The sequence below is a fragment of the Onychomys torridus genome, chromosome 3 (assembly GCF_903995425.1).
Source record: "Onychomys torridus chromosome 3, mOncTor1.1, whole genome shotgun sequence".
NCBI classification, from domain to species: Eukaryota; Metazoa; Chordata; class Mammalia; order Rodentia; family Cricetidae; genus Onychomys; species Onychomys torridus.
Genome location: NC_050445.1, coordinates 139,639,165 through 139,665,745, shown reverse-complemented (window position 1 = coordinate 139,665,745; position 26,581 = coordinate 139,639,165). Strand labels below are relative to the sequence as shown.

At 47.1% G+C, this 26,581-nt stretch overlaps 1 protein-coding gene across 5 annotated transcripts in view; it reads right to left on the bottom strand.

Annotated features, from left to right (window-relative positions):
- Positions 1-26,581, bottom strand: part of Ano2 (anoctamin 2) — a 340,730-nt gene that overhangs the window by 308,004 nt on the left and 6,145 nt on the right. For 2 of the 5 annotated variants that reach the window (XM_036182061.1, XM_036182063.1), the window contains exons 2-3: positions 12,062-12,237; positions 10,434-10,754 (exon numbers count right to left, since the gene is read on the bottom strand). In XM_036182061.1, the coding sequence (XP_036037954.1) occupies positions 10,434-10,754; positions 12,062-12,237 (497 nt within the window). Of the gene's footprint in view, positions 1-10,433; positions 10,755-11,425; positions 11,619-12,061; positions 12,238-13,602; positions 13,613-26,581 lie in introns of those variants that run through there. The other 3 variants (XM_036182064.1, XM_036182066.1, XM_036182065.1) reach the window with 3 other exon arrangements.

Here is a 26,581-nt window from a genome sequence, read left to right as displayed (position 1 = left end):
TGTGGTTCCCGGGGCTCTGCCCACCTGCTGTGCTGCTTTGATCCTGGTTTTTCAGCAGGGTGGCTACAGTGAACCATCATGGGCAGTCAGAACAAAGGGACTAACTATGCTTGAAGGGAAAGGAGGATCCCTGAAGAAGAAAGCAGAGAATGCCTAGGAGAAGCGCCTCCTGGCTCCACCCCATCCCTCCTGGTACCCAGGAGCAAAAATAAGCAAGACAGCTAAGGACAAGCTCATCTCAGTCCTGCTTCCATGTGCTGGCATGCAACACTGGCCCCTCTGTGTGGCTGTGCCCTCACAAGGGCTCCAGATGCCACTGGGCCCCAACCCTCCACAGCCCAGGCACTGGTCCCACCTTAGGATTATCCTAACCTAGCCTTCCAGGAACCCTGACTGCCTGTCACCCCTGCCTTCTGGCTCCAGGACCATCCACCCATCCATCTCAGGAAAAACCTGATGCAGAATGAGTCTGGCTATAAGCATAGCCCCTAGATACTTAAGGTCGATATAGGAACCTTCTCTGTCCCCAGCCCACCACCTCACATCCAGAATTGATAAGAAAGGAGACTGTCTGTAGAGGGGGAAGGCAGGAATGGGGCCTCTGTTCTGCACTCCTGGCCCCTTCTAAACAATCAGTACTCTGATTCTGAGAGGCAGGACCACCCTTCACCATCCTACACACAGAAGGCAGGAGCAGAAGGATCCTGCAGCTACCAAGCTCAGGCTCAGGTCCAGATCCTGGATGGCACAACTTATGCAAGTCACCAACTCCCTGCCATTCTGGACTAGGGAGCATGCTGTCCAGGGATGCAACAGGCCCCCAGAGGTTCTGACCACCGCCTCTCATGAGACAGTTGCATTCCTTCAGAAGATAGGAGAGGGGCTGGAGAGAAGGCTCAGTGGTTAAGAGCACTAGTCATTCTTCCAGAGGACCCAGATTTGATTGGCAACACAAACATGGCTGCTCACAAATGTCTGTAACTCCAACCCCAAGGGACCCAATGTCCTTCTGTTCTCTGAGGGCACTGCATGAGCATGCTACACAGACATATGTGCAAGCAAAACACCCCACACTCACAAAAATAAAAATAAAAGTTAAAAATTATTTTTTAAAGATGAAGATGGGAAAGAGGCTCAACTCAGCTCATATAGTGGGAAACACACAAGGAGTTAAAAGTGCAAAAGTGAGCAAGGTGGGTATGCTGGCTAGTTTTATGTCAACTTGACACCAGCTTGAGCCATTTTAGAAGAGGGAGCCTAATTGAGAAAATACCTCCACTAGACTGGCCTGTGCACAAGTCTGGGGTGATTTGATTTTCTTGATTGATGATTAATGGGGGAGGGCCTAGCCAATTGTAGGTGATGCCATGCCTGGGCTGGTGGTCCTGGGTGCTAAAGAAAGCAGGCTGAGCAAGCCATAAAGAGCAAGCCAGTAAGCAGCTCCCCTCCATGGCCTCTGCATCAGCTCCTGCCTCCAGGTTTCCTTGCTTGTGTTCCTGCCTGATTTCCTTCCATCATGGAGTGTGATGTGAAAGTGTAAGCAAAATAAACCCTTTCCTCCCTGAGTGATGATCACAGTGTTTCATCACACCAGTAGAAACCCTAAAACACTGGGAGAGCCAACTCATGTCTGTCTTATTATACTTTATAATTCATGAACTATTTCTCCAGGGGCAGCTGTCAGTTACAGATCACAAATAAGAGACAGAGCCAGTGTGGTCAAGAACTTGGACAAAGATGCACGTCAGGGAAGCTGCATGTCATGGAAGTGGGGCCTTCACTCTCTACATCCAGATTTCATCCCAGGGTGACACCCTGCTAGGCAAGAGGACAGAAGTCACCTCCTGATTTTCTAATCATTTAACAAGCAGCCCATGCTCACAAGCTATGGCCCAGGCCACTCTAGACTTACCTTCCCACCTACAAAGTGCATCCTGGGAACAGTAGACAGCAACATACTCAACACTGTAATCCCACATGGGTAGTGTACACAGGGAACCAGCAGCAGGCCCACACAGCTCTAACGGCCCATGGCTTCCACCTGAAGCCTTTGGGAGTTCCTGTATTTGCATCTGACAGAGGAGAGAATACAGCAGCATCAATCATGTTCCTCTCTTCCTGACTGAATATTCCCAAAATGATGCAAAAAGCCACAGGCCCTCCCTGAAGCTTGAGAAACATCAGGCCTCCCATAGCGGGTGGGTGAGCTAAGCAGAAGATCCCAGACTAGAAGAGCTCTGAGATTCAGGAGCATGACCTCAGCCCTCAACTCCTGCCAATCATTGGTTCCTAAATGGAAACTCAATGCAGCAGAGAGAACATCATCAACACCTAGTCCAGGCTCATACTTCTAGTCCCTACAGAGTCCAACATAATACAGTAGAATGCAGCAGATGAGGCCCCACCCAAGCCAAAGTGGTTTCACATTCTGTAGACATCAGAATGGCCCTAGGGTTCCCTATGAGCCCTAAGGCCACATGGTAAGTCCCCTGAATCTCATTAAGAAATTCACAAGCCCTCTGATTTCAGCTGAGCTTCTGGGTGGGTGACTACAGGGAACTGAAGGTGGAGTTCTGAAGGTTTGATTTCTATTCTGTGACTAAACCCCAGGGCCAAAGGCAACTTGGGCAGGAAAGGGTTTATTTGGCTATACTTCCACATCACTATCTGTCACTGAGGAAAGCCAGGGCAGGAGCTCAAGGCAGAGACCTGGAGTTAGAGACCATAGAGAAATGCTGCTCACTGGCTTTCTCCCCTTGGCTTGCTCAGCTACCTTTCTTATACAACCCAGGACCACCTGTCCAGGGATGGCACTGCCCACAGTGAGCTGGCTCATCCCACATTAAGCATTAATCAAGAGAATGCCCCCACAGCCTTGCCTATAGGCCAGTCTGGTAGAAGCAACCACTCAAGGCTCCCTCTTACTAGATGACTCTAGCTTGTGTACAGTTGACACAAACCATCACAGGTCCCCAGTATGCATCTGTCCTTTTTAGTAGACACTAACTCAGCATACAGCCCTGCCAGCTGCCCCTGCCTTTATTCCCACCATAACCATCATCTTGTGGTCCCTTCTACTCATCATCCACAGACCAAGGAAGGCTGGGAGTACATGAGATGGGCTATGACTTTTGTTGGTGACCTGCCCACAAACAAATACATTGTCACCTTTGAAAAAAGGCCACCACTGCACCCAAACTAATCCACACACCCCAAACAAGAATCAGCCTTCTAAACGAAATGCACAGTTGGATGTTGTAGGTTTGGGGATAGTAGGACAGGAAGGAGCCTTGGAGACCCACAGGACCCAGTTCTCTTTGCAAAACACTTTTGCAAAGATTCCTAAACTCCCTGAATATTTAATTCCAACATTCAAACTAGGAATAGCCTTGTTTTTCACAACAAAAAAGCACAGCCCAGATTAAGTTGTGAAATGAAATATGGCTAGCCAACTTTGTGACTTTCTGTGCATACTCTTCCAATTTTCTGCCCTCCTCTATTGTAAGAAGAGTAATGGCTTCCAAGGGTTTAGCAGAAGATACATAAGCAAAAACAAACACTGACAAAGTTACTGTACTTATGCAATTGCTCAGTGAGCCGGGAAAGCGTTCTCAAGTTTTAATTTAGTTTGGAACCCTTTCTGCGGTACTAGTTCAAGGTTTGGGACATGCTAGGCAAACACTCTCCACTGACCTACATCCAGCCCATCAATTTTTCATTCCAGTACAGACTACCTCAACCCAAGCTGTATAAAATCAGTGTTGTCAGACTCATAATTTGTGAAGCCACGATTGATGACTAACCTTTTCCTGTCCCACATGAAGTATCAGCTCCAGGAAGCAGTAAGTAGGAGAGAGCGGGACCCAGGAATAGACATCCCAGCCTTCTGCTCACTCCCTTACTGGGCTCAAACAGACCGTGGCACTAACCACCTGCCTCCAAAGCACAGCAGCTGCACTAGTGACCAATTCACAAGTCCCAAAAGCCATGCCCCCAAAACAAGATTTCCTGGGACCTTTTAAAGCCTGTCAGTCCCCGGGCAGGAGCTGCACGTGTCCCCAGCTGGCCTCCCTTCGCACAAGGCAGGCAATACTCCTGATGCGTGTACAGGTTTGGGGGAAGGTATTCAAAGGTTTGTCAACCTTTTTTTGAGGCATGGAAACCCAAGGCATACAGTGAAATACATTTCATCCTTGGAATGTTTATAAATGGATAATAAGAACAAGAAGACTAAGTTTCTAGGAAGGGACTTTTCAAGTACAAACAGGCTGGGAATATGGTCAGTTAAGTGCTCGCTCATTCCAGTACGAGCTGACTGCTCTGTGGATGCCGCCGCTACAGGAAGATTCCACGGGACACAGCCACCTTAGGGAACCAAACAGCAAGACTTACAGGATTTGAAATCCTTCCTTCTCCCTGGGGGGGGGGGGGGGGGGGGCAAAGTAAGGTCTGGAATCCTAAGTGGAGAGGCTGGCTTGGAGTGAGCTTTGGAAGTGCAAGATCAGCTGCGGCAGGCCTCATCATCTTGTCTCAAGGCTAGGACTGCAGCAGGAAGGGAGAGATGCTCACCCAGGTAGCCTAGCGCTCTGGAGACCCAAAGGCCCAGGCTCCAGGGCTCACCACTCTGCAACTATTAATACGTACTCCTGGTATAAAAGAGAGACACAGCACCCCTACTTCACTTCTCAAGATCTCAACTCCTGGCCTCTGTGAATCCTTGATGGGAGTGGCCTCCACCTACAGGACATTTGTGAAGACATGAGCAAAAGCATGCTTCATGGGACCACAGATCTAATCGGGAATGTCCCAAAGTCACCCAATTCCAATTCCTTCAAAGGAATAGTGTTTTAATCATTTATTAATAATAATCAATAATTCAGTCATTTAAGAAAAGAGTCTTTCTCAAAAGGAAATGGGAAAAGTCAAGAACTCTGTCACTAGTTTTGAGAAAGTAAAAAGACTCCAATTCCCTTGCCTTCACTCCTGTCTCCAAATGGACCCTATTGAGAGGTCATGACATCACACACCCCATATGTCCCTTTCCTGCCCCTTGATGGAGTGTGGTCACTCAGGATCCACCGTCAGATGCCCAGGTCCACAGTCAGGAGCTGAGTACTTGTCCTGTGGCTCAAACAGGAGTCTCCTCCCTGCAGAAAAGGGTTTTAGTCCCTTCTTGGTTCTCACCTGATGCTAAGTGTGGGAGAGAAGAGCTTGGCACTTGGAAGGAAACTAGGGTTCCTGGGGCCGCCCCCAGTCAGCACACTGCCCAGTCAGTGTCTGGCTCTGCCAGAAACCATTCAAAGAGCTGCTGACGATGATACTCAATAGTGTCAGCATCAGCAATCAGTTCTCTGGTACCCAAACCCCAGGAAAGCTAACCTCCTCAATCCAGGGGCATCTGGCTCCCTACGGAAACCTTCTCCTCCACTCCTGTTCCAAAGATATACCTGCACGGGCTTTGAGATGTCAAGACCTGAGGGATGCAATGAGGTCTTGCCTGAAAGTGTCCAAATAGTCTCCCAGCATCTGCCCACACTGCATACCATACATGGCTCTGGGACTCCCCTCTGCAAATGCCCCTGGTGACACCATGCATCTCAGTCTCCATTCTGTCCTGCTGGCTCTTTAGTCCAACATGGAAGGTTTAGAAGGTATGGATGGACAGGTGGAACCTCCTAGCACTTCCATGGAGGCCTTATCCAACTTACTCCACAGCCCCACCAGAACTAGAGGAGTGTTGGTTCTGGCAGAGCACACTCCTAAACTGCTGCAATTGGCCTCCCATATCTGAAGGAGTGGTCCTCAGTTATATCAGTGGGTAACAAGGAGTACCTCTGTGAGCCACAAGCATCTCTGAGGCTGGTCCTAACATATTATCATCAGCTGGCCTAGCAGGCAAAGGCACACAGGCTAGCTCCCATCCCTCTGACAACACTCAGAATTGCCTTCAAAGGATGAGCATGGATGAGTCAATCCAATAAAATTCATACTCAGAACAAAGCAAAATTTAAAAAACTGAAGCAACATCTGTGGGGTGTGCAGCAGCCCCATCCTGTCCAAAGAAAGGGACAGAAATGGATGCTGCCATATTCAGAGCCTGGTGGACATGAAGTTCTTTTCCAAGTGAATAACTTTAGTGGTTGTCTAATAAAAAACCCTTTCCATTTCACTGCTCTTAAAGTCAAAGTGAAATCAGAGCCTAAAAGACAACCCAGCCCAAAAGAGGATGGACAATCAAGCAGGTGGGACCCGTGCACCTGCTCTTCAAACCGCCGCTGGCTGATTTCCGACAAGGCCCCTCTCCTGAGAAGTACCCACTCTCCAGGCTCATGCTCAAAGGCTGAGGCTGAGAACCTTGACGTGGAGTTGTTCAGAAGCCCACAGGCTTCATGACTGACTCTCCCACCGAAGTTTAGCAGCAAAACATGGGGGCCAAGAAGATGATGAAATGCTGGCCCTGCAGGGGCTGACAATTTACCCTTGGTCCTGATGGGTAGCCTGCAGTGAGTGAGAGGCAACCTAAGCGCCCCTTTCTATGAGGGGGATGATAAGGTCAACTGTGGTGACTGCCCAGGAACCTTCAGAATATGAGCGGAGCATGAAGGGTCTGGACTCCAGCACGGAAACAGAAAAGCAAGCAAAGTGAGCTGTAAAAAGTACATTTTAAGTGAACTTAAAATGCGCAGAGTCCCCAAAAAATGGTAGCACCAAAAGAAACCTGAAGAAATAGGATGATGAAACACAGTGAATACAGCCCAGAAGGGGAGTCTAGAGTAAAGAACAGGCCGTCAGAAACAAATCTGAATAGAACATGGAGTTTAGTTAATAACAATGTGTCGACGTTGACTCATTAGTTTAACAAGAGTGCCCCATTAATAAGAAAGTAATAACAGGGGAAGCCGGGCACAGGGTAGGACCACAGAGCTCTGTATACCACTTCCAATTTTCCTATAACTATAAAACAGTTCTAAATAATAGTCTACTTTTGAAATGGAAAAAAATACAAAATTGCATACATTTTGCAGAACCATGATGTACTAGAACGATTGCCCCTGGAGAGAGTAGGCAGTGACAGCTGAGGGGAGTGTTTGCGGATGATGATAATAATAATGGGGTGCCATGGTGTGGAGGGCAGTTAACTCCCCTAACCCCCACCATGTAAGCCCAACACCAATTGGGAGTTCTTATCAGAGAGAGGGATCTTACAGGAGAGTGGGTCATGATGGCGCCGTGAGTGGGATAACAGGAAGGTTCAGGGAGGAGAAGAGTTCATTGGACCTTACAGCCAGGATGGGGCTGGGAGAGAGAGTGTTTGTGAGTCATACAATAGAGACAACTATCCAGGTCAAGATCCGCCTCCCTATCTAACAACAGTCACTCAGTTATCTCTGTGCCCTCTAGATTCTCAGCCTAGGTCAGGAGCAATGGGTAGAGGGCACCTAGGATTGGGCAGATACACTGAGGCCATGATAAATAACCAGGTCAGCCACAGTGGAACTCAGATCAATGTCAAATACATTATCTCCAATACCACATGAAGCACATTTGAGCTATATTTAAAAAAATTTACAAAGTTACTCACGGTTGATCTGAAATTCAGTTTTAATGAAGCATCTGCACTTGTTACATGTGGAAGTTCTGAATAATAACAGCAGCTTGGGCTACTTCATCTGTTTGATTTGTTCCATCTTTTTACCAGCCCTGGGAAGGATGCACCATTCCTGTTTATAGGTAAGGAAACTCTGACTTTGAGGTCAAGCAACCTGCCCAAGGTCCTGAGTTAGTAAAAGACACACGAGAGGCCAGCACACCTAATCAGCCTTCTGAGGGCCCCTCCTGAGAGTGACCTACACTGCTTCCCAATCAAGTCCTCTACTCCCAGACATTGGGGACAGCTGCGTGGACTGCAAGGTGCTCATTGTATGGCTATGACCTTGGAGACACCTGCTCAGGTGACTCCAAGTGGAAGGACCAAATGAACTTTGGGTTTCAAACAGCAAAAATCAGTAGTCCACAATAAAAAGGCCCAAAGTAATCCAACAGGTTACAGTCTCCCCTACTGGTGAGAAGGTGACCTAGAATACCTCCTGCCACATGGGGTCTGGATGAGCCATGTAAGTCAGAACCACAGGGCCTGAGCCATGCATCCCACCTCAGGACACAGAAGGAATAATGTCCTCTGAGGTCCCCTTCCAGTATGAAGACATCCTTAGTGTAAATCTTACAAGTTAGATTTTGGATGAGAATACCTTCTCAACTTTCAGCGTGTCCCTTTTTAAAACAGCTCAGTCCTAAACGTGATTGAACCCCTCCCCTCAAGACTCAGGGACCTATTTGGAAGAGGCAAAGCACAGATTGTAAAAGGTGATGGATGAGTCCAAGGAAACGGTCTTCCAGACGCAACAGGACTTATGCATATGAACTTCTGGGGACTGGGGCAGCATGCACACAATCTGCACAGACTCAAGCCTGATGGGTTCCCAGCACTGAGAAGGGAAAGTGGTCCAGGGTTTCTAACCCAACCAAGAAGCTATTTGCAGCTGGTACCTGCTGCCAGAGAGAAAATCAGTTTCCTCCAATGAAATGTCACTGGAACTATCCACCACACTCTAGGCAGGCCAGGTGATCAAGAGTAGGTGGCCAACACAAAACAAACTCCTTGGCCTTTGTGCAGACTTTTTGTTTGGTTTGGTTATGGCATTTTGTATTTCACTGGTATTTTGTTTGTTTTTGGTTGTGTTTTTGCTTTATTTTTTGCTTTTATTTTCTTTTTTATTAAGATATTTTCTATTCATTTTACATAACAACTACAGATTCCCCTGTCCTCCCTCCTCCCACCCCTCAGCCCCCCCCCAATTTTGTTTGACTGTTGTACGCAGTTGTTTTTGCAGGGAGCACATAAAGTTGGGTGGGTAAGGAAGTAAGGAGAACCTGGGAGGAGTTAGGGGAGTAGAAAAATACGATCAAAACATTGCATGAAAGAATTAGTATAAAAATCATAATAAGCCGGGCAGGCAGTGGTGGCGCACGCCTTTAATCCTAGCACTCAGGAGGCAGAGCCAGGCAGATCTCTGTGAGTTCGAGGTCAGCCTGGTCTACAGATCGAGAGTCAGGACAGGCACCAAAACTACACAGAGAAATCCGGTCTCAAAAAAAAAAAAAAAGTCATATAAGCACTCAGGCTCCTTATTTGAAAAGTAACAACCTCCTTGTTGGGCTGTGGTAATACATGTTTCAGTGTTAGATGGGAAAATGAAAACATCTATCATAATATCTTGTATACATGAGGTACTCAATAAGTTTCCTCTAAAGGGCCAACCATTTACACAGCCAGTACTTATTAGACACCTACTATGAGAGAGATTCTATCCCAGGTTCTGGGGATGTAGCAGGAAATGAAACAAAGTCCCTACTGTCATGGAGTTGGTGGGGCACAGATAAGAGATTAACCTACCACATTGCTGTAGGTAGCGGTGCTAGGCTTAACAGGGTTGAGAATCATAGAGCAGGGGCCAGGGATGGAGAGTGAAAGGCATGATGAGATTTTATTGGGGGTGGCCAAGGAAGGAGGAAAAAGCAGAAACCTGAAGTGAGGGCATGAGCATGCCTGGGTCTGAGCAAGGGTCCCTAGAAGAGAGGACTCCATCAAAGTCAACACACCAAAGCCAGGGTGACAGCAACCCACAACTAAGGGAGTGGAGGAGAGGAGGAGGTGAGAGGAGATTAGGGATAGACAGATTTGGAAGAAAGGAAGGGCAGATAGTTTGAAAAGATCAGAGTGTTATAGATAGACAGGTATATGGATGGATGAGTGGATGGATACTTGGGTGGGTAGGTTTCCATGGATTACCTTAGTCTGCTTACAAGAGGTGATATACAGATGTGCATGCACACACACACACACACACACACACACACACACACACACACACTCACACAAACTTACAGATTTATAAAAATATATTCAATGGTGTCCCATTTTGTTCCCTAAACTAGCTCATGACAGATTCCTCAGGGAGCCCTGAGAAAGCCCATCCCTTACTGAAGGAGATTCCTATATCCCCACGAAGGAACTTAGATCCAAGTTCAACAGGAAAACCAGGTCTTCACACAAGAAAACGACTCTGGAGAAAGCCACGGACCTTCAGGCAGCCTTGTCCTTCCTTTGGTCTCTAACCAGACTGTCAGGTGCTTTGTGTGTGCATGATCAGGAGTGGGCATGGCACACCACCACCATCCCACAGCAGCACAGAACCTCTTGGCCAAAGTCATCACAATGCCAAGACTCTCCTGCAAGGCCTTGGGCAAAAGTATCTGCTTCGCACAAAAGAAAAAATAAGCTGTCTGCCCGAGCAAAGCCAAAGCTTTCTTGAGGTAGCACTGACCACCAGGGGCCCATCCCACCCTGAGACCTGTCGCCTAGTTAGCCTCACCTCCAAGTCCTTCTCCAGCTCCAGCCCAGCCGCCATCAGGTTGTGTTCAAATTCATCTCGCTGCTCCCTCCTTTCCTCTTCCAGAGCATCCAGCGGCCCAAGTTCTACATCCCCAGGGCCTCCTGCGCGGCGCTCCTTGCCTGTCTCCCCATTGGAGATAACAGCCAGTAAATGTCCAGGGGAGCCATGACCCTGTGCTCCTCGTTTCCGGTAGTGGTATGCAAGCACATAGTCCACTTTCCTCTGGTTGTCATGAAAGTGCATTCGGCTCAGACGGGCTTCCGACGGGGCTTCATTGGCATCCAGGTAGTTATTGATGACCTGGCCAGAGAAAGGAACACAGGTTAGGCCACATGAGTAAGGTGGCTAAGAGGATGTCCTGGGTCTCTGGGACAGACTAGGAGGCAAGTCTCTCAGATCCAGAGGCTCTGCCTGTCCAATAAAAGGATCTGCAGCCTAGGCCCACCTGTCACATGTAGCCCTCCACCCACGTGTACAGCCTGGTAATCAGTACCTTCCCACATGATCTGGTATCCAGTGAATGCATAACACACACACACACACACACACACACACAGAGAGAGAGAGAGAGAGAGAGAGAGAGAGAGAGAGAGAGAGAGAGAGAGGCAGAGAGAGACAGAAAGACAGAGACAGAGGAACAGAGACAGAGAGGCAGAGAGAGAAGGGAGGCTGCACACACAGCAGCACACCCTTGCCAATCCGCACGGCCTGCCCCCAACCCTGAAGCCCATGCGCACTCCTGCTCATCAACACATACCTAACACCTGCAGGCAGTCCCCTCCACTCATGCCTCCCTTCCTGATTCAGCACTTCTGCACACATGTCAAGGCGTCCATGTGCACAGGCACAGAAAGGCAAACCAATGCACAACCCTCCAGGTGCACCAATGGCACACCCACACATGTGCCATTCCTTGCAGAGCTGCACATGAGCCTGCAAACACTCTCTGTAAGCACACACAGAATACTTACTGGCAGGTGCTCTGGATCCATCACAATAAGGACCAATTTCCAGTCTTCTCTCCCACCCACAGGAATTCACTGGACACTCCGCTCCTCACAAAGCCACATCCTCCTCCTCTCCCTCCTCCCCAGCCACTAGAAAGGACCCTGCTGGTGATAGAAACAGAGCAACTGGCAGCTCCTCTATCCTCCACTCTAGCCTGGAGAGGTAGAGAGGAGGAAAGAGAGCGAGGCGGAGCAGGCCAGGGACCTGCCTCCCTCCCTCTGGGTGTTTCCTTGTTTATTACTGGTTTGATACCCAGCTGCCTCAGCAGCCACCTGAGAGGTCACCGGGGCAACCAGATGAAATGCCAGGCACAGGAGAGAGGCTCGGAGCTGCCACAGCTGAGGAGACAAGGGTTTCTCAGGCCTGTGGGAACCGAGCCTGAGAGCCTACAGCCCAACAGGTAGGAATCATCTGCCTCTCACCTTCTCATTTCCAGACCCTTCCCTGAAGAGGAAAGCCAGGGTGGCTGGGAAGTGTGCCTGGCTTGGAGAAAGAGAAGATAAAATGGCTCTACCCCAAACCCAGGCTTTTCACGTAAGCACATGCAAGCCTCAAACGGCAGGATGGCCAGGTGGGAAGCTCCCTTAGGATGTACTCACAGCGCTGTCACGGGAACACTCTCTCCTGGAAACCTGGCTAGACTGTTGGTTAGAACTGTCCCTCTGGCCTGGGACCCGCGGACTTGGCACTTTGAGGTACTGTTTGGGGCCCTGGCCACCTCTGGCCACTGTCCTCGAACTCAGCCGTCGTGGAGATCCAGGGAGTAGAGGGATGTCTGTGAGAAAGACAAGAGAGGCACCACAAGTTCAGGTGACAGGACTCTCAAAACAGAATCTAAGGCAGTGAGGAAAGACCCCATGGCTCCGGGGAAATGGCCTGCACTTTGTTCAAAGCCTTATCTGCAGCCTTATCTCACCACATTTATTTTGGCTGATGGGAGTAAAAGTAAGTGGTAACTCCCCTACCAAACACACACACACACACACACACACACACACACACACACACACACGTCACAGCTGTCATAATCTCATGAGTACATGCGTGTACTCAGCATGCAATGGTGGGGCTCAAATCCAGGGCATGGTGCCTGCTGGGCAAAGCTCTCCACCACTGATCCACTGTTGTTCTGTCTCTACTTTGTCCTTGAGGCCATGAGAGCTGGCCAGCAAGTCTGCAGTCTGGGACAAGAAGAGAGTATCCCATGAGCCAGGGTGGGTAGAGCACCTCCCAGGGAGATAGGACTGTAGGGTCTCTTCCAGGGTGTCAAGGTTAGTAGGCATCCTGGACAGCCCTACACCCGCAAGGAAGGAGCCAGGGCAGAGCAACAATGGATGCACTGAGGCAGCAGTGGATCCATGGAGCAGGAAACATCTTTCAGTGCCCTTGAGAAGTTCTCATACACCTATTACTCAGACCAACTTCTAAGAGACCCACAGCCCTTTTCTGGCCCTCTCCAGCCAGGGACCCTGAATCACCAAAGTCTTGCAGCTGGTCGGACACACTCTACACTCTATTCTTATCTCTAGGAAACCCCAGCTAGCCTGTGGGCCTGTGCCTGAACCTCAGCTCCAGACAGTGTGCCTGAATCTCCTCAGCTCCATCATTTCTTTTCTTTCTTTCTCTCCTTTTTTGTTTGTTTTGTTCTGTTTTTTCAAGACAAGGTTTCTCTGTGTAGTCTTGGCTGTCCTGAAACTCACTCTATAGACCAGGCTGGCCTTGAACTCACAGAGATCCATCTGCCTCTACCTCCCAAGTGCTGGGACTAAAGGCATGTGCACCACTGCCTGGTAGCTCCATCTTTCTTAATGCTGCGGCCATGTTAGGCTTGTTTCTTCAGCTACTTGAAGGATAGGTGTGGAGATAAGAACAGAAGAATTTGTGCCGAATACCCCAAATAGTGATTAGCTTCTGAGTTCACAATAAAAGGTAATGATAATGATTATGATTCTTATTTTCATTTTAAGCACCACATGAGCAGTAACACCCTGTACATTCAGATTGGTCCTAAGTACCTGGAATGAATGCATGGCAGTTCTTGAAACACAGTCAAGGCTGAGGGGATAGGTGATTAGTAGAGCTTATTCCCCTGCTTGGAAAAAAAAGGACATCTCAATCAACCACGAGATCAGTTACCAACCCTTAGGCATCCAGCTATCTGCCAGATTATTTGTTCCTAAGAGTCTAGAACATGTGGTCACTAAACTTGAGAAGCATGGCCTCCTTAAGATGTTGCTGTGTCATTATTCGTAATAGCCAGAACCTGGAAACAACCTAGATGCCCATCAACTGAAGAATGGATAAAGAAAATGTGGTACATATACACAATACTACCCAGCAGTAAAAAACAATGACATCCTAAAATTTGCAGGAAAATGGATGGAACTAGAAAATATCATCCTGAGTGAGGTAATCCAGACTCAGAAAGACAAACATGGTATGTACCCACTCATAAGCGGATACTAGATGTAAAGCAAAGGATAACCAGACTACAACCCACAGCTCCAGAGAAGCTAGGTAACAAGGAGGACCCAAAGAGGGACATATGGATCATCCTGGGAAGGGGAAATAGATGATATCTCCTGAGTAAACTGAAGGGCAGGGAATGGAGGGTAGGGGATGGGGTGTGAGAACATAAGGGATCAGGATGGTCATGATGGAACAGGGGCAGAGTGGGAGAGCCATGAAAGAAAGATCTTGATAGAAGGAGACATCAGGAGAATAGGGAGAAACGTGGTGCTAGGGAAGTTCCCAGGAATCCACAGGGATGACCCCAGCTTAGACTACTGCCATAATGGAGAGGGTGCCTGAGCTGGCCTCCCCCAATACTCAGATTGGTGAATACTCTGTCATCACAGAGCCTTCATCCAGTAACTGATGGAAGCAGATGCAGAGATCCACGGCCAAGCACCACTCCGAGCTCCAGGAGTCCAGTGGAAGAGAGATCTTATGAGCATGGGGGGTCAAGATCATGATGGGGAAACCTACAAAGACAACCAAACCAAACTAGGGGGAACTCGTGAACTTTAGACCAACAGCTTGATCTGTTTAAGGGCCCCTGGCAATAGGATCAGGATCCGTCCCTGGTGCTTAAGCTGGTTTTTTTTGGAGCCCATTACCTATGGTGGGACACCTTGCACAGCCTTGATGCAGGGGGAGGAGCTTGGACCTGCCTCAACTGACTGTACCAGGCTTTGCTGACTCTCCACAGGAGGCCTTACCTTTTCGGAGGAGGGGATGGTGGTGGGTTGAGGGGGAAGGCTGGGGGCAGCAGGAGGAGGGATGAGATGGGGATCTATGGTTGGTATGTAAAATAAATTTTAAAAATGTCTTGATAAAGGGGGGAAAAAGATGTTGCTGTGTGTAGGGAAAGCAGGATTGTTGTGGCTTGAATGTAAAATGTCCCCTGCAGACTTGGATGTTTAAACGCTTGCTCTGAAGCTGGTGGTCCTATTTAGGGAGGCCATGGAAGCTTTCAGAGGTGGAACCTTGCTGGAGGAAGTGGGTCATTAGAAGCGAGTCCTGAGGCTTTATAGCCCAGCTTCACTTCCGGTTCATTCCCTACTTCCTGACTACCTGTATTCCCTACTTCCTGCAATGCGACCAGCCAGCCTGCCGTTCCTGTTGCCTGCTGTACCTTCCTTAACACATCCCTTCAAACTCTAATCCAGAATAGACCTTTCCTTCCTTAAAATGCTTCTCTGGCACTTCCTCGCCACAACCAGAAAAGTAACTAATGTGAGGCAAATGTCTGTGACACATCCTTCTGTGTGGGGGCTCTTAACTGTGGGAGACCAAAGAGTGTAAGACATCAAATTAGGACTCAAACCCGGGTCTTGAAGACTGAATAATTTCGGAAAATCAGGGAAAATCATGAAGATCCTTCCCAGAGACCGGACACACATCCTGGCAGTCCAACAATGGTCTCCCAGCTCAGGACACTAAGGAGGAGGCTCCATCCTTTGGTGCCATCTTGCCCCATTTTTTTCCTCTTGTATCTTTCTGAATACCTATGCCTCAACTGTCCCAGGGCAGAATTTAGACCAGAAAGGTTGTATCTCAGAGAAAGTCTTAAATCTTCTGCTCCTAAAGCCCCACAATAGTCCAAATGCACAACTCTGAGATGATAAGGATGATTCTCATCTACAACCCCCTGTTGCTGGCAGTTATCTCCCAATAATCACAAATCACAGCTGAGAAGCAATCCAAAGCTTTGGTCAAACCACTGTATAGCATCCCCTAGGAAGCCCTGGGGCCTCCAGAGCAACCACCAGCCATCTTGGCTACACCCTCTGCTTCATCTGGGCTGAATGCATCACAACCACCTGAAGTCTCTGCTTTTGTGACAATCTGCCAGCCCCCGTTGATTAGGATGGAGCATATGGTTCAATTTCCCCCACTCTAGATAGGGATACCAAGCAGTGACAGCAGAGATCTGGAGACACAGACCTGGTTTGACCATCAGGTGAAGGTCATGGAGGTGGGAGTGAGACATGGCCATCAGGAAGGAAGGTCCACACACTCCTAGAGACTCCTAAGAAGCTTAGAGGTAAAAGTGGATCCATGAGAAGTCAAGACCATCATGAACAGCCTGTGAAATAGGTTAGCCCATCTGTCTGGAAATATTCTTTCTCTTCACTCTTTGTTCTCTCAGCTCTTACTACATGTTATCTTAAACATCAAACAGACTCCTGGGAATTGGTGTGTACAGGTGCCATGAGGATAGCAGATACAGCTCACTTCTCTCTGCATCAGTCAGACAGATGCTGCTGAGGATAGGACCTGGAGCCTCACCACACTTAACGTCTTCCTGGATGCTATCATCCACTCCTACGAATGTGATTACCACCTATCACTGATTTCTAAATGTTGCTGTCTACCCTTAGTCTCCCCAGGCACAGTTGCACACATTGCCCTACCTGCATGCACCTACACTTGAATGGCTGAGAGCCCCTCAAAGTCAACATGCCCCAAACCAGACTGCTGATCTCCTCCCAGCAAGATTCTTTTTCAGGGTTCCACACCCCATCCATGCTCAGGGTGCCCTGTACACTCAGAACACAGCCAGAAATCTAGAAATATCTGGAAATCCATCTGCCCTCATACCTCATATACCATTTGACACCAGTCCTATACATTTGACTCCTAAAACATCTGCCTAGACAGTTGTGTTTTTCACCTTTACACAGCCTAGTGCCGACCCTCACCCTCATGGACCTAGACTTCAAGGATAGCCTGCTAGCAACCGTCCCTCCTGTCACTCTTGCCCACCATTGCTGTTGCTGTTGTGAGTGCATGAGGACAGTGATCCTGTCATATTCAGAAGATGCTGTTTCACCTGAGTCCTCCAACCTCTGGCTTGTACAATGTTTCCACCCCCTCTTCCATGATGGTCACTGAGCCTTGGCAGTCACTGAGTATGACACAGATGTTGCATTTATGAATTATCACTCTGCAGATACTTATTCCTAAGGATATTTCTTAAAGTCTCAAAAAAATCTGTAACAAGTAATGACACCAATAACAAGCATCCCAGGAATGCCTGTTAGACTTCATCAGGTCTGCCAAGAACTACCACATACATACTTCAAACTATTCCATAAAACAAAAGGGAGAAAGTGCTCCCAAACTCCTTCTTGAAACCTATATTGCCTTCCTACCTAAAGCAGGCAAGGATCCAACTAAAATACAAAACTATATCCCCATTTCTTTGATTAATATAGATGCAAAAATCTTCAGTAAAATTCCTACAAACAGAATTTGACAACGTACTTTAAAAATCATACACCATGGCCAAGATAGTTCAACATGCATAAATCAATAAATGAAATAGAGTATTTAAGTAGAAGCAGGACAAAAAAATCCATGTGATTATCTCAATAGTCACAGGAAAAAAAAAAACAGACAAGTCACCCGTCATCACAAAAGTCCTGAAGAAACTAACTATAGTTTACATTGTTAGTTTATATAGTTACAGTTCAATAGTTAGTTTACATTGTTAGTTTATATAGTTATAGTTTAGTAGTTTACATAGAGTTTATATAGTTTAATAGTTTATGTAGCTATAATTTATATATAACTGAAGAAACTAACAGACCTCAACATAAAGGCTGTCTCCAACAGGCTGACAGCCAACATCATTCTGAACAAGGAAAGATGAATCACTTCCTCTAAACTCAGGAACAGGATAGAGGTGTCTATCACTACAATCTTGGTCAATATAGTACTTGAATTCTTAACCAGAACAATAAAGTGAGAAAAAGAAAAGAAACAGGGAAAGAACATAATTGATCTCTGTTTGCAGACAATATGACCTACAGTCTCCATTAAAACTTTTAAGACCAAATTTCTTTTAATTTCAGGAAAACAATAAGATATAAAACCAATATACAAAGATCAATAGCTTTTATATACCAATATAAGAGAGAGAGAGAGAGAGAGAGAGAGAGAGAGAGAGAGAGAGAGAGAGAAATCAGAAAAACAAACCCATTCACCATAGCCTCAAAAAGATCGTGTTACTTAGGGATAAATCTAACCATAGAGGCAAGGAAAGAGGCAGGGGGGCTTTAAAACAAACACTATAAAATACTGAAGAAAGAAAACACTAGAAGTTGCAAAGTTATTCCAAGTTCCTGACTCAGTGGAATTAGTATTTTTATAAACAGCATGCTACTGAAAGCAATCTACAAAGTCAGTGAAGGCCCCAACTGAATTCCAAAGACATCACAAACTTTCCCCGCCTATTCAGCTCCAAATGCCAAAGCTATGGGCTCCCCAGGCTCTTAGCCACTCTCCACAAACTTGCCCCACCTTTCCAACCTCTGGTACTGACAGGTAAGGGCTTCCTAGACCTCAACTGCTCAGCTGAAGCTTTCCACACGCAGCTGGCATCCAGTGTCAACAGGTAAGGGCCCACACTCTAACCACCAGCCCCAAACTTTCCACATTCGCTTGTCTCCAAGTCGTACGTCTTCTCATCCTTCCCAACCCCATCCCACTGCTCTGGTCAAAGTCTCTGATGTTGTCCGTAGCTCCCATATGCCCGCTTACCACAGCTTCCTACAGAGATTCCCAGACTCAGGAGAAGCACTGGCCATTGTCTATCCCACCCTGCAGTCCAGATGGACTGACTTCTGCCACATTTTATCCTTTGGGTTCAGTCTTGGCTGTTTCAGTTCAGTGGCATCAAAGAAGAGCTCTGTCCCTTCTTGCTGGGGACAACTCCAACCTCCACACTCTGTAAGGCTACAGGTGCCTTAGGTCAAATGGAAGATTTGAAAAGAAAAATAAAATAAAACATACAGAATTCTGGCCAGGAGAGGTCCCTGTCTAAATGAGCAAACAGGTAAAGCCAGCTTTCAGAGCCTACCTACACATGCCCTGAGCTCCTTCCCTCAGCCCTCTCTGTTTTGATATACCTCATTCTATTCTACTATTCCCCATTCCCAACCAGAGATCCCCCACACCCATCCCTTCATTTAATCCTTGGTTGCCTTCATGATTGAGTTTATTTACACTAAACAAATAGCACAAGGTCACATTCCCATATAGCATAAGTTAAAAAGCATTTTGAAAACAGTAGGTTCATTGGGTGGAGGTCTTAGTCTGAAGGCACAATCACTAATGAGGACATTGATGGAGGGTGGCGCTTGATAGGAGAAATGCTGTGAGGCAGGAGTTCCATCTGAATCCTTCAAATCATATCAAATACACAGAGAGAGAGCGAGAGACAGACAGACAGAGAGCATGGAAGGAATCTTCCAGCTTACTGCATAGGACTAGAGGTAGAATATGCATGCAAACAGTGGCAAAGGATGGGAGCTCAAGAAAAGTTCAGGAGGACCAGAGACACTGCCAGGAGCAAGGTAAGGGGCTCACTGGTCAGAGACAGAACAGAAAGTGGGATCAGCAGGTGCAGGACAGAGGGCAAAGTGAGTCATCAAGGCCCTGGAGCCTCCCCAGAGGTGGCAGGAGCAGGCTTCCCTCCCAAGGGTGCTGGGCTTCCAGGCAGCAGGCTTTTCCTCCGGGCTTCCCCCTTAGCATCATCACTGTCTCGTCACTAACTACTGATGAGTGAAATGTGAAACACCCTGATTTTTTTAAAAGGCAACCTCAGCCAGATATTCAACACCAGCACTAAGGAGGCTGAGGCAAGAAGGCTTCCACGACTCTATGGCCAGTCTGGAGATCATAGTGAGTTCCAAGCAAGCCTGAGCTGCTTCTGGCAAGAATAGTCAGCTCTAGGACATCAGAGGGAGACAGAGCACCCTCATCCTCCAAGGATAAGAACAGGGATCTGGGTAGCAAGAGCCCTAAGAATGGGTGGCTCTTCTTGGGAGACTCAGAGAGACCTAAGCATTTAAAGGCTCTCACCCCAGGTCCAACATGGTTCATCTTAGGATGATTTTTCAACTTTGTGGTGGTGTGAAGTTGGGTAGGATGAAACCCATCCAACTATTCTCACTATCACTGTATCATTTGACAAATTGCCTGAGATATCAACACTTCGTTATAAAGACAGCTTTTTGATAGGTGGGTTTGCCCATCTGTGTACAATGTCAGCATTCTGGACATGTTTAAAGGCAAATAGAATATAGTTCTGGATGGATGGAGAGGGCTGAAACAGGGGGATCAAGTGGGAAGGGGGAGGGAATAAGGGGTAAGGGAGGGAACAGAGAGAGGTAGCTAAAATTAAGGGCCATTTGAGGGGTAGTATGGAACACTAATGCAGAAGAAGCTTCCCAAAATATATACACATATGAAGAGGATCTAAACGAAATCACAAAATAATGGGGGTAGACAGAGCCCCAATTGGCCATCTCTTGTCACCAAATGAAGCTTCCATTAACAGAGATGGGTTACATCTAATTGAGTTGTTGGTCAAAGGGGTCCCATGGGAATCCCCAAACAACCCAGGCTGTTGCCAAGACTGTAGTTTACTCTTCACAGTCTGACAGCAAGGTCCCATTGCTGAAGACAACACTCGTACAACTCAGTGGACATGGAGAGGTGGAGCTGGTGCCTACACAGAGCCTTCACCCCTATGTTCTAGCATCTTTAGTACAGGAAGTTACTTCACAGGGTACCAAAAAAGAAATGTGAAAACCAAGCCAGCCACAAACCCTTTTATCTACAATGCTGTCCTCCCTGCAAAATATGCTAGGGCAACAGTAGCACAAAGCTTATGGGAGTAACCAACCAATATCCGACTGAATGTAAGGTCCACTCCATGAGATGGAACCCATACCCAACACAGTTTGGATGACTGAGAACCAGAGACCCAGAGCCAAATCAAATAATACTGTTCTAAAAAACAAAATTTTTTTTTTAAAAAAAGCAATAAAATGACTCCTACAGACATTCTGCTATACTTATAGATCAGTGCCTTAGTCAGCCCTCATCAGATGGATAGTCAGCTTCCTCCTGCAGCAGATGGGAACAAGTACAAGGACTCACAGCTAGTCGTTATGCAGAGAATGAGAGACTTTGGAACCCTCAGCCCTAAATGGTATGTCTCTATCAAATCCCTCCCCTCAGGGCTCAGGGAACCCCAAAGAAGAGGAGGCAGAAAGAGCGTAAGAGCCAGAGGGGACAGAGGACACCAAGGACACAAGGCCCTCTGAATCACCATGAGCAAAGCTCATATGAACTCACAGAGACTGAAGCAGCATGCACAGGGCCCGCATGGGTCTGCACCAGGTCCTCTGCATTTATATTGTGGCTTCCGGTTTAGTGTTTCTCTGGGGTTCCTGAGTGTGCAAACCAATGGGTCTCTGATTCTTGTGCCTTCTTTTGAGCTTTTGTTGTTGTTGTTGTTGTTTGTTTGTTTGTTTGTTTGTTTTCAAGACAGGGTTTCTCTGTGTAGCCCTGATTGTGCTGGAACTCACTCTGTAGACCAGGCTGGCCTCAAACTCACAGAGATCCACCTGCCTCTGCCTCTCAAGTGCTGGGATTAAAGGCGTCCGCCGCCGCCGCCGCCACCACCACCCTGCTCTCTTGGGCTCTTTTCCTTCTGCTTGTTTGTCTTGTCCAACTCCTATGTGATAGTTTTTGTTTTATCCTATTATATTTTATTTTGTTATATTGTATTATTATTCCTTAGAAGCCTATTTGTTTTCTAAGAGATGACAAAGGGAGTGGATCTGAATGGAAGGGGAGAGGAGGAGGAGCTGGGAGAAGCAGAGGGAGAGGGAACCATAATTGGGATTTATTATGTAAGAAAAAAATCTATTTTCAATAAAAGGAAAAATAAAGTAGTCTGGGAGAGGTTATTAAATACATTTCAACATACAGTATTTTCCAGACTGGTTTGCTGGGATGTGGTCCTGTCATAAATCAGGGAACATCTCTGTCCTGGAATGGATGGAATTCCACGTTGTCTTCATCATCGTCTTTGTTGTAGTCAGAACCAGCACTTCTGCTGAGCTCTCCTGAATGAACTTGAGGCATAAGTTTCCAGCTGGAGCCCAATTGCTGATCACCCCACACCTTGCCCTGCAGGTCCTGAGGAACAGAACCTCCCACAGCCTCCAATGCAACCACACTAAGCCAGTCCTGCCACACAAGAAAAGCCTTTTGCAGATCTCCTCCTTAGCCCTGCTTGCCTCACAGCTAAGACACAGATGAACAACCCCATTCCTGATGACAGTGTTGCCACAGTTAGCAGCTGCACCTGGTGCCAGCATAGGCGCTAACCTTCTGCACAGATCTCCCTGTCTCAGTTAGCATCTTCACCTGGTGCCAGCATAGGCACTAACCTTCACACAGACCTTCCTGTCACTGATCTTCTGTTCCTCCCTATTGTGATTTGAATCGAGAATGTCTCCCACAGGCATCTGAACACTTAGTTTTCAGGTGGTGGCATTATTTGGAAAGATTGGAAACTTTAAGAGTTGGGGCTTTGGCTTCATTTTAAAAAAAAGGGGTCACTTGGAAGGTGGACATTGAGGGTTACAACCGAACCTCACTTCTTGCCTAAATGTTCTCTCCTCTCCTCTCCCTCCCTCCTTCCCTCCCCTCCTCTTCCTCCCTCCCTTCCTCCTTCCTCCTCTTTCTCCTCCTCCCTCCCTCCCTCCCTCCTTCCCTTCTTTTTCCTCCCTCCAACTCTTCCTTCTTCCTGATGGTGCCATGTAGCCAGCAAGAACTCTACACCCCAACCACCACAGAGTCTCCAATGAATGGACTCACCACCCACAATGCCTTTCCACTGTAACAGATGGTATCCCCTCAAACCATGTGCCAAAACAAATCTTTCCTCTGCAGAGTTACTTCTTGCCTGTTACATAGTCACAGCAACAGGAAAGGAAACTAACACACAAGCTCTCCTCCTTGGCTCACATGGCTCAGGCTGCCATTGTGAAGCAACTGGACCAAGCCATTCCCATCTGCTGGCTTTCTACTCTTGTGGGGAGGAAAAACAAGCTTTCTAATGTGTTCACATAGGGCTTTCCATGATCTGCTCCACACCTACCTGTCTGAACTGCTTCGTTTTTCTATTTATCAATGGGGCTTTCTGCCTCATTCTCCCCCCACCCCACTCTGTCCTATACCATGCACACCCTCCACCATGGTGTAAGCATACCTGGCCATCCCCTGGAAGGGGGGGGCCTGCTACGTTCAATCTTCTATATCTCTGTTCATTCATTTCCCAGAGACATTTACCTTGCTGTGCACTGCAGGGATGTTGAGATTATAAGGCTGAACAGAATGCAGTCCTTTGCAACAAGCCCTCAGTTCCCACAGGGAAGAAAGATGACTGGCAAGGCCAAAGCCCTCCACTCTGCCTAGTGGTGTCAGGAAAGGCCCCAGAGAACAGGACTTGTTTTTTTTCTAAGAACTATCTCACTATAGCACAGGCTGTCCTAACTCACAATTCTCCTGCCTCTACCTCCTAAAAGCTGGGGTGATAAGTATGAAACTCATCTGGAGGGGAGGAATAGGTACCTGCAGTGGGCAAGGGAGGAGAAGAGATTCCAAGAGGAAGGCAGTCCTTTGGCCCCAGGAGGTGATCCCTGAGCTCCCGGGATCAAGGACTCATCTCTGCCTCTTCTTTCCCACCCACAGTCCTGCCAGCTGTGTGCAGTGTGAAGCACAGAAAGGACCCTTTGAGATATTAAAGTAAACATTTTATCATGTCCTGGAAGGCCTTTATCATCTTTTATATTCTTTTCAGCCTCCCCAATACTTTCTCCTGCTCGGTCATGCTCATGTGTATGCTTGCATTCTCTCTCTCTCTCTCTCTCTCTCTCTCTCTCTCTCTCTCTCTCTCTCTCTCTCTCTCTGTGTCTGTGTGTGTGTGTGTGTGTCTGTGTGTCTGTGTGTCTGTGTGTCTGTGTGTCTGTGTGTGTTCTGAATGAAATTCCTGCAGCTCCCATGGGATGACCTGCTTTTCCTCTTCCTAGGTCTTTAGTATTTTTTTCTTTGATTCTGAGCATCTCTATCCAGCTCCATAACCATTGCCGGACCCCACTGTTAATATTCAAGGTCATAATTTATAGTAATGTAATATGATTTTAAGCAGAGGAGCAACATAACATAATTAGAATTACGTTCTAAAGACCTCACTGGCTGAGGATAAATGGGGTGTCTGTGGAAGAATGGATGGGAGATGGGGATGGGTAGAAAGAGGGCTCCTCAGGACCTTACTGCTACAAATGACCTTCATGAATGGAGGGACCTTTTGTTGCATGGGTCACAGCATTATATAAAATCTTCATTGTCTTGGGACTTAGCAAGCGACTGATCATTCTCTTTCCTAATGCCTCCAACAGACATAAACACTGCTGGGCTGTTATATTTCCAGGTATCTGCTGGAACAGATACCTGAGCTACATCAACTGAGGAAGAGGAAGAGTTTCTTTGGGATCATGGAGGTTTCAGTCCATGGGAGGTTGTCTCTGCTGCTTGGGGACCTACAGGAAGACAGCCTATTATGGTACAAGTATTTGGTGATGGAAGCTGTTTGCACTGGGGTTCTGACATCCCTTTCAAACACACGGCTCCAAGTACCTAACCCATTAGCCACTGCCTTCTCCTCCTGCCACTTCTGAAGTTTCCCCATATCCACCTAGGATGACAAGCAGAGGGCCAAACCTTCAACACACGGGTCTTTGAGGGACACAGAAGATCCAAACTGTAGCATTTCCTCATTAGCCAAAGCCATTCCAAACCTGATCCCACTGGCAGGCCCAGGCATCTTGTTTGTATCAACTCATTTAACCTTCTGGTGACCCTCTGAAGAACATGCTATTTGTGTTATCTACTCAATGACAAAATCACAATTTAGAACCCAGACAGGTGGCCCAAGCGAACTTACTCATTGGTAGCCCGTCCTACACTGTGGTTCGGAGCATGACTGATCAAATTAAAGTGTGCATGCCCTCCTTTGTCTACCATGAGGAAACAGCCTGTCTACAACATAATTGCTCAAAACTGTTCTACTAGCTCATTACTTAAGCCTGTTTTGAAATAGCCTATCTCCAACATAATTGCTCAAAACTATTCTATTGGCTTATTAATTAGGTCTGTTTTGCAACAAGTTCACTGACTCTGTTTGACATAAAAGAACATGATGTTGTATCATGAAGAATCAGCAAATGTAACTTCCCCCATCCTGCCATGCACACACACACACACACACACACACACACACACACACACACACAGCACTTTGATTAACTCATCTCTTTGGTGAGTTCCCTCAATGTCCCTCATACCCCTCCACCACCCACAAACATCTCCCATATCTGACCACCTCTTTCTCCTGAATGTATCTACAACTTTCCCTAACATTGTGAAGACAAATATTCAGAACTAGAGATCAGGGCCTAAACATTAAAATTTGGGATGGATTTGTATTTCACTGATGACCAATGATACTGGCCATCTCTTCACAGGATGTTGGCCATTCATGTATCTTCTTTGGGGAAATACATATTCTTTGCTTGCTTAAAATTTAGATTACTGTCTTTTTGTTGTGTAATTGTAAGTATTATTTACATATTCTGGAAACAAGCTCCCTATCTGGTCCATGACTTGCAGATATTTATTCCACTGTATGGGTTGTCTTTTCACTACTTGATGGCATCTCAAGGCATTATTTGGTTTTTGTATGCAGAATATGTGTGAGAGAGAAGAACAAGAGTAAAAACAAGAGTGAGAGACAGATAGGGGAAGAGAGGGAGAGAGAACAGAATGGGTGCATGCATGCCATGGGGCACTGTGGAGGTCAGAGGATATCCTTGGGTGTCCATCTCACCTTCTACTTTGTTTGAGACATAGTCTCCATTATTGTTCATGGCTGCACACCAAGGTAGCCAAGCTGCAAGCATCCAAGGATTCTCTTTTCATCTTCCCATCATGGCACACTGGGATCACAGACACTTACATAACCATGCCCAGTAGTTTTTCATGTAAAGTCCAGGAATCTGAACTCAGTCATCAGACTTGTAAATCAAGCACTGCCCCCACTGAGCTCATTTTCTCAAATTTTCAGCATTTTACCCACCCATTCACTGTGTGTCTACTATGTGCCAGGTGCCCAATATCCACCCCACCTCCCACCCTGGTCTTTGAGCTCCCTGTCTATACTGTGCAAAAGTGTAAAAAGAGTTGTTAAATTGATCATGCTGGGAGGATTTGGGAATGGCATTATTGGAGAAGACTGAAATATAGGCATTTGTGATGACTAGTACATCAGGGAACTGAATTACCACATTAATAAGTGGAATTATATTATTGCTATCTATACTGATGGCAAAACTATCCATGTAAGATATAGTCTGCTCAGCTAACTGATACATAACAAACATGCTAAAAATAAAGCAATGTGGGAAGTATAACCATGTTCACTTCTTGCAAGAGTAACAGCCCAGAGTTGGTAACAAGGGTGGTAGGTGACTCTTTTCCAGGGAATTTTCCAGGAAGCCTGGATGATGGAGCCAGCTGACTTCCACATGATGAAGAGCTGCTGAAGGGGAGGGAGTGGGGGGAGCTGAAGGGGAGGAGTGGGGGGAGCTGAAGGGGAGGAGTGGGGGGAGCTGAAGGGAGGAGTGGGGGGAGCTGGCCAGGAAGGCCTCTATGGGCCAGACCCAGAAGTAGTGAGCATCACCCTTCATGTT